The sequence below is a fragment of the Oncorhynchus gorbuscha genome, unplaced genomic scaffold, assembly GCF_021184085.1.
Source record: "Oncorhynchus gorbuscha isolate QuinsamMale2020 ecotype Even-year unplaced genomic scaffold, OgorEven_v1.0 Un_scaffold_9632, whole genome shotgun sequence".
Lineage (NCBI taxonomy): Eukaryota > Metazoa > Chordata > Actinopteri > Salmoniformes > Salmonidae > Oncorhynchus > Oncorhynchus gorbuscha.
This window is the reverse complement of record NW_025752562.1, coordinates 4,216-12,346: the sequence shown is the minus strand read 5'-3', so window position 1 is coordinate 12,346 and position 8,131 is coordinate 4,216. Positions and strand designations below refer to the sequence as shown.

The 8,131-nt window shown below is 50.2% G+C and overlaps 1 protein-coding gene across 1 annotated transcript; it reads left to right on the top strand.

Annotated features, from left to right (window-relative positions):
• Positions 1–1,853: 1,853 nt before the first annotated feature.
• LOC124030171 (zinc finger protein 414-like) lies at positions 1,854–6,922 on the top strand (the record flags this gene model as incomplete). Its single annotated transcript, XM_046341627.1, has 3 exons — positions 1,854–1,987; positions 2,241–2,804; positions 6,868–6,922. Coding segments are annotated over exons 1-3 (675 nt in total), but the record flags the coding sequence as incomplete, so codon positions are not given.
• Between the last annotated feature and the right edge of the window lie 1,209 nt (positions 6,923–8,131).

Here is an 8,131-nt window from a genome sequence, read left to right as displayed (position 1 = left end):
AAACCCAACCAAGGCAAACACCTGGGCAGCACTAGGGCCCACAATAAACCCAACCAAGGCAAACACCTGGGCAGCACTAGGGCCCACAATAAACCCAACCAAGGCAAACACCTGGGCAGCACTAGGGCCCACAATAAACCCAACCAAGGCAAACACCTGGGCAGCACTAGGGCCCACACAAACCCAACCAAGGCAAACACCTGGGCAGCACTAGGGCCCACAATAAACCCAACCAAGGCAAACACCTGGGCAGCACTAGGACCCACAATAAACCCAATCAAGGCAAACACCTGGGCAGCACTAGGGCCCACAATAAACCCAACCAAGGCAAACACCTGGGCAGCACTAGGGCCACAATAAACCCAACCAAGGCAAACACCTGGAAGAGAAGTGGTGACTTACCAGGATGGTAGCTAGGAGAGAATCACCTTGGAAGGATGTAGTTTACGATGCAGGATAGGGTGCCCAGGTATATCACAGTAGACAGGAGTCTGCTCTCTCTCTCCCAGGTAAAGTGTTCCTCTCTCTCTCCCAGGTAAAGTGTTCCTCTCTCTCTCTCCCAGGTAAAGTGTTCTCTCTCTCTCTCCCAGGTAAAGTGTTCCTCTCTCTCTCTCTCCAGGTAAAGTGTTCCTCTCTCTCCCTCTCCAGGTAAAGTGTTCCTCTCTCTCTCTCTCCCTCTCCCAGGTAAAGTGTTCCTCTCTCTCTCTCTCTCCAGGTACAGTGTTCCTCTCTCTCCCTCTCCCAGGTACAGTGTTCCTCTCTCTCTCTCCAGGTAAAGTGTTCCTCTCTCTCTCTCTCTCTCTCTCTCCAGGTAAAGTGTTCCTCTGCTCTCTCTCTCTCCCTCTCCCAGGTAAAGTGTTCCTCTCTCTCCCCCTCTCCCTCTCCAGGTAAAGTGTTCCTCTCTCTCTCTCTCTCTCTCTCCAGGTAAAGTGTTCCTCTGCTCTCTCTCTCTCCCTCTCCCAGGTAAAGTGTTCCTCTGCTCTCTCTCTCTCCCTCTCCCAGGTAAAGTGTTCCTCTCTCTCTCTCTCTCTCCAGGCAAAGTGTTCCTCTCTCTCTCTCTCTCCAGGTAAAGTGTTCCTCTCTCTCTCTCTCTCCAGGTAAAGTGTTCCTCTGCTCTCTGCTCTCTCTCTCCTGCCAGGTAAAGTGTTCCTCTCTCTCTCTCCTGCCAGGTAAAGTGTTCCTCTCTCTCTCTCTCTCCAGGTAAAGTGTTCCTCTCTCTCTCTCCAGGTAAAGTGTTCCTCTCTCTCTCTCTCTCCAGGTAAAGTGTTCCTCTCTCTCTCTCTCTCTCTCCAGGTAAAGTGTTCCTCTCTCCCTCTCTCTCTCTCCAGGTAAAGTGTTCCTCTCTCTCTCTCTCTCTCTCCAGGTAAAGTGTTCCTCTCTCTCTCTCTCTCCTCCAGGTAAAGTGTTCCTCTCTCTCTCTCTCTCTCTCTCCAGGTAAAGTGTTCTCTCTCTCTCTCTCTCTCTCTCTCCAGGTAAAGTGTTCCTCTCTCTCTCTCTCCAGGTAAAGTGTTCCCTCTCTCTCTCTCTCTCCAGGTAAAGTGTTCCTCTCTCTCTCTCTCTCTCTCTCCAGGTAAAGTGTTCCTCTCTCTCTCTCTCTCTCCAGGTAAAGTGTTCCTCTCTCTCTCTCTCTCCAGGTAAAGTGTTCCTCTCTCTCTCTCTCTCTCCAGGTAAAGTGTTCCTCTCTCTCTCTCTCTCTCTCTCTCCAGGTAAAGTGTTCCTCTCTCTCTCTCTCTCTCTCTCCAGGTAAAGTGTTCCTCTCTCTCTCTCTCTCCAGGTAAAGTGTTCCTCTCTCTCTCTCCAGGTAAAGTGTTCCTCTCTCTCTCTCTCTCTCTCTCTCTCCAGGTAAAGTGTTCCTCTCTCTCTCTCTCTCTCTCTCTCCAGGTAAAGTGTTCCTCTGCTCCTTCATTGGCTGCAACGGCTCCTTTCCCAGCATGCAGCATCTGATGGAACATATGAGACAACACCACAAACCCAATACGTACTTCCTGTAGGTATTTGTGTGTGTGTGTGTGTGTGTGTGTGTGTAGAGCAGAGAGATATCTTATCTTAGGGTGTGTGTGTGTAGAGAGAGATCTTATCTTAGGGTGTGTGTGTGTGTGTGTGTGTAGAGCAGAGAGAGATCTTATCTTAGGGTGTGTGTGTGTGTGCACGAAGAGATACACTCAGTGCTACTCATCATTTTCCAGATGTCCCTCTGACAAGTGTGATGATTGTCTTGATTCCCTCTTTGTCTCTGCCAGGTGTCAGAGTTGTCGGTCCAAGCTGCGCTCCTACCGCGCCCTCCTCAAACACCTCCACACCTGTGCTAAGGTAGCCAAGAGCAAGGCCAAGGCTGGCGAGCAGGCAGAGGTCAAGCCGGACCCTGACCCCGATGCTGCTGTTCCCATGGGTACAGACCAGGAGACCCCACAGCAGCAAGAGCCCATGGAGTCCGAGCCCTCCCACCCTGTCCATGGGCCTACCGGGTCTGACCATCTCTGCCCAGGCTCCCTACCAGCCCCCAGAGGATGGATCTCTCCCTCGGCCTGGACCTCAACACGGCCCTGCTCCCTGGAGCCTTCTCCCTCCAGGAGGGAGGTGGTGGGGGATTGTCAGACACCCAGCCCCCAGGCCTCACAGACCAGCGCTCTGATGGATCCTATGGCTCCTTCTCACAGTACCTTCAATCTCCGCTGGAAGTTTCTGGACCGGCGCCACAACAGCAGAGGCCCCCCAGGCCCGTCCCTTCGGCTCTACCTTCCTCCCCGCCCCCAGACCTCCACCTCCCAGCCCCCGGCTCCAACGCCGCTGGAGGAAGAACCAAGGTGATAACAGCTTGTTTGGTTGAATCTCAAGGAAATGGTGTCATTTCTATTTGGTTTCAATTACTTTTTGCCCGCAGCCCGTTTGAGGAGCGAGAGGTGCTCAACGTTGACCCTACCCTACCCTAATCTACCCTACCCTAATCTACCATACCGTACCCTACCCTAATCTACTCTACCCTACCCTAATCTACCCTACCCTAATCTACCCTACCGTACCCTACCCTAATCTACCCTACCCTAATCTACCCTACCGTACCCTACCCTACTCTACCCTAATCTACCCTACCCTAATCTACCCTACCGTACTCTACCCTAATCTACCCTACCCTAATCTACCCTACCCTACTCTACCCTAATCTACCCTACTCTACCCTAATCTACCCTACTCTACCGTACCCTACCCTAATCTACCCTACCCTAATCTACCCTACCCTACTCTACCCTAATCTACCCTACTCTACCCTAATCTACCCTACTCTACCCTACCCTAATCTACCCTACCCTAATCTACCCTACCGTACCCTACCCTAATCTACCCTACCCTAATCTACCCTACCGTACCCTACCCTAATCTACCCTACTCTAATCTACCCTACCCTACTCAAATCTACCCTACCCTACTCTAATCTACCCTAATCTACCCTACTCTACCCTACCGTACCCTACCCTAATCTACCCTACCCTACTCTAATCTACCCTAATCTACCCTACCGTACCCTACCCTAATCTACCCTACCCACCCACCCCTAACGTACCCTACCCACCCACCCCTAATCTACCCTACCCTACCCTACTCTACCCTACCCTACCCTACTCTACCCTACCCTACTCTACCGTACCCTACCCTAATCTACCCTACTCTAATCTACCCTAATCTACCCTACCCACCCACCCCCTAACGTACCCTACCCACCCACCCCCTAATCTACCCTACCGTACCCTACCCTACCCTAATCTACCCTACCCTAATCTACCCTACCCTAATCTACTCTACCCTACCGTACCCTACCCTAATCTACCCTACCCTACTCTAATCTACCCTAATCTACCCTACCCTACTCTAATCTACCCTAATCTACCCTACCCTACTCTAATCTACCCTAATCTACCCTACCGTACCCTACCCTAATCTACCCTACCCTAATCTACCCTACCCACCCACCCCCTAACGTACCCTACCCTACCCACCCACCCCCTAATCTACCCTACTCTACCGTACCCTACCCTAATCTACCCTACCCTACTCTAATCTACCCTACCCTACTGTACCCTACCGTACCCCACTACCCTAATCTACCCTACCCACCCACCCCCTAACGTGCCCTACCCTACCCACCCACCCCCCCTACCCACCCACCCCTAACGTACCCTGCCCACCCACCCCTAATCTACCCTACCCACCCCCTACCCTAATCTACCCTACCCTAATCTACCCTACCTAATCTACCCTACTCTACCCTACCGTACCCTACCCTAATCTACCCTACCCACCCCACCCCTAACGTACCCTACCCTCCCCACCCACCCCCTACCCTACCCACCCCTAACGTACCCTACCCTTACCACCCACCCCTAATCTACCCTACCCTAATCTACCCTACCCTACCCACCCCCTACCCTAATCTACCCTAATCTACCCTACCCACCCCTAACGTACCTAACCTAATCTACCCTACGTACCTACCCTAATCTACCCTACCCTACCCACCCCTAACGTACCCTAACCTAATCTACCCTACCCTAATCTACCCCCTACCCTACCCACCCCTAACGTACCCTGCCCACCCCTAACGTACCCTACCCTAATCTACCCTACCCTAATCTACCCTACCCTAATCTACCCTACCCACCTACCCCTACCCTACCCACCTACCCCCTAACGTACCCTACCCACCCACCCCTACCCTACCCACCTACCCCCTACCCACCCACCTCCTAACGTACCCTACCCACCCACCCCCTACCGTACCCTACCCCCCTACCCTACCCCTACCGCACCCTACCCACCCACCCCCTACCGTACCCTACCCACCCACCCCTACCGTACCCTACCCTACCCACCCACCCACCCCTACCGTACCCTACCCACCCACCCCTACCCTACCCACCCACCCCTAACATATCCTACCCACCCACCCCTACCCTACCGTGAGACATCTGTGTTGAGTTGATATCACTTAAGCCTTAACAGGGTTGGCAAAAAAATGTACCTTTATATCATCATGAAGGGGGGACCCTCCCTTCAGAACGCTGCGTTTTAGATGGGGGACCCTCCTTCAGAATGCTGTGTTTTAGAAGGGGGGCTCCTTCAGAACGCTGCGCTTTAGATGGGGGGCCCTCCTTCTGAACGCTGCGCTTTAGATGGGGGGTGGCCCTCCTTCAGAACGCTGCGCTTTAGATGGGGGGGGCCCTCCCTTCAGAACGCTGCGCTTTAGATGGGGGGGGGGCCCTCCTCAGACCGCTGCGTTTAGATGGGGGGGGGCCTTCAGACCGCTGCGTTTTAGGTGGTACATCATTTACATAATGCGATAATGAAGAAGAGAAAAAGACAAGTATTAAATGATATCAAACTCAACCGTTGTATTTTCCAGTGATGTCTGAATGGTAGGCTGGGGTAAAACGGGTCAACTCGTCTACAGCCCGGTCTAAAGGTTTACAACAACTACTCTTTCAAGGGTTTCTCTTTATTTTTACTACTTTCTACATTGTAGAATAATAGTGAAGACATCAAAACTAGGAAATAACACATTATGGAATCATGTAGTGACAAGGGTATGCAAAGCTGTCCATCAAGGTAAAGGCTATTTGAATCTCAAATATAAAATATATTTAAATTTGTTTAACACTTTATTGGTTACTACATGATTCCATATGTGTCATTCCATAGTTGTGATGTCTTTACTATTATTCTACAATGTAGAAAATAAAGCAAAATTCATTGAATGAGTAGTTGTGAACTAACTTTTGACAGGGTAGCCTAGTGGTTAGAGCGTTGGACTAGTAACCGAAAGGTTGCAAGTTCAAATCCCCGAGCTGACAAGGTACAAATCTGTCGTTCTGCCCCTGAACAGGCAGTTAACCCACTGTTCCTAGACCAGTTAACCCACTGTTCCTAGACCAGTTAACCCACCGTTCCTAGACCAGTTAACCCACTGTTCCTAGACCAGTTAACCCACTGTTCCTAGACCAGTTAACCCACTGTTCCTAGGCCAGTTAACCCACTGTTCCTAGGCCAGTTAACCCACTGTTCCTAGACCAGTTAACCCACTGTTCCTAGGCCAGTTAACCCACTGTTCCTAGGCCAGTTAACCCACTGTTCCTAGACCAGTTAACCCACTGTTCCTAGGCCAGTTAACCCACTGTTCCTAGACCAGTTAACCCACTGTTCCTAGACCAGTTAACCCACTGTTCCTAGGCCAGTTAACCCACTGTTCCTAGGCCAGTTAACCCACTGTTCCTAGGCCAGTTAACCCACTGTTCCTAGACCAGTTAACCCACTGTTCCTAGGCCAGTTAACCCACTGTTCCTAGGCCAGTTAACCCACTGTTCCTAGACCAGTTAACCCACTGTTCCTAGACCAGTTAACCCACTGTTCCTAGGCCAGTTAACCCACTGTTCCTAGGCCAGTTAACCCACTGTTCCTAGGCCAGTTAACCCACTGTTCCTAGACCAGTTAACCCACTGTTCCTAGACCAGTTAACCCACTGTTCCTAGGCCGTCATTGAAAATAAGAATTTGTTCTTAACTGACTTGCCTGGTTAAATGAAGGTCAAATGAAGGTCGTAAGAAGTCTCTTTCTTCTAATGGGTAAATATGGAAAGAACGCTTGGAATTCACGTCCGCGTTAGTTCATGTTGACTTTTAGTCCTATTTTAGCCTGGTCCCAGATCTGTTTGTGCTATAGTCAACTGCAACGACCATAGGAGTTGGGGGCTACACGGATCTATAAACAGATCTGGGACCACCAGGCTAGTCCTGTTGGAGATCCCTGGATGAAACAGACAGACGTGCTGATTGCAGTGATGAGTGAATTGTGTTTTATCGTGTTGCACTGTCCTGCCAGACGCTCCGGGGTCTCTAAGACACAGATGGACCTCTCCTCCTCCAGCCAATCACAGGTTAACTAGAGATGGAGCGCAGGTGAGACATGGAGAAACCACTAAACACACAACTAGAGAGAGAGAGAGAGAGAGACCACTAAACACACACAACTAGAGAGAGAGAGACCACTAAACACACACAACTAGAGAGAGACCACTAAACACACACAACTAGAGAGAGAGAGAGACCCCACTAAACACACACAACTAGAGAGAGAGAGACCACTAAACACACACAACTAGAGAGAGAGAGAGAGACCACTAAACACACACAACTAGAGAGAGAGAGAGAGACCACTAAACACACACAACTAGAGAGAGAGACCACTAAACACACACAACTAGAGAGAGAGAGAGAGACCACTAAACACACACAACTAGAGAGAGAGAGAGAGAGACCACTAAACACACACAACTAGAGAGAGAGAGAGAGACCACTAAACACACACAACTAGAGAGAGACCACTAAACACACACAACTAGAGAGAGACCACTAAACACACACAACTAGAGAGAGAGAGAGACCACTAAACACACACAACTAGAGAGAGAGAGAGACCACTAAACACACACAACTAGAGAGAGAGACCACTAAACACACACAACTAGAGAGAGAGAGAGAGACCACTAAACACACACAACTAGAGAGAGAGAGAGAGACCACTAAACACACACACAACTAGAGAGAGAGAGAGAGAGACCACTAAACACACACACAACTAGAGAGAGAGAGAGAGAGAGACCACTAAACACACACACAACTAGAGAGAGAGAGAGACCACTAAACACACACACAACTAGAGAGAGAGAGAGAGAGAGACCACTAAACACACACAACTAGAGAGAGAGAGAGAGACCACTAAACACACACAACTAGAGAGAGAGAGAGAGACCACTAAACACACACAACTAGAGAGAGAGAGACCACTAAACACACACAACTAGAGAGAGAGAGACCACTAAACACACACAACTAGAGAGAGAGAGAGACCACTAAACACACACAACTAGAGAGAGCGAGAGACCACTAAACACACACAACTAGAGAGAGAGAGAGACTACTAAACACACACAACTAGAGAGAGAGAGAGACTACTAAACACACACAACTAGAGAGAGAGAGACCACTAAACACACACAACTAGAGAGAGCGAGAGACCACTAAACACACAACTAGAGAGAGAGAGACTACTAAACACACACAACTAGAGAGAGAGAGAGACTACT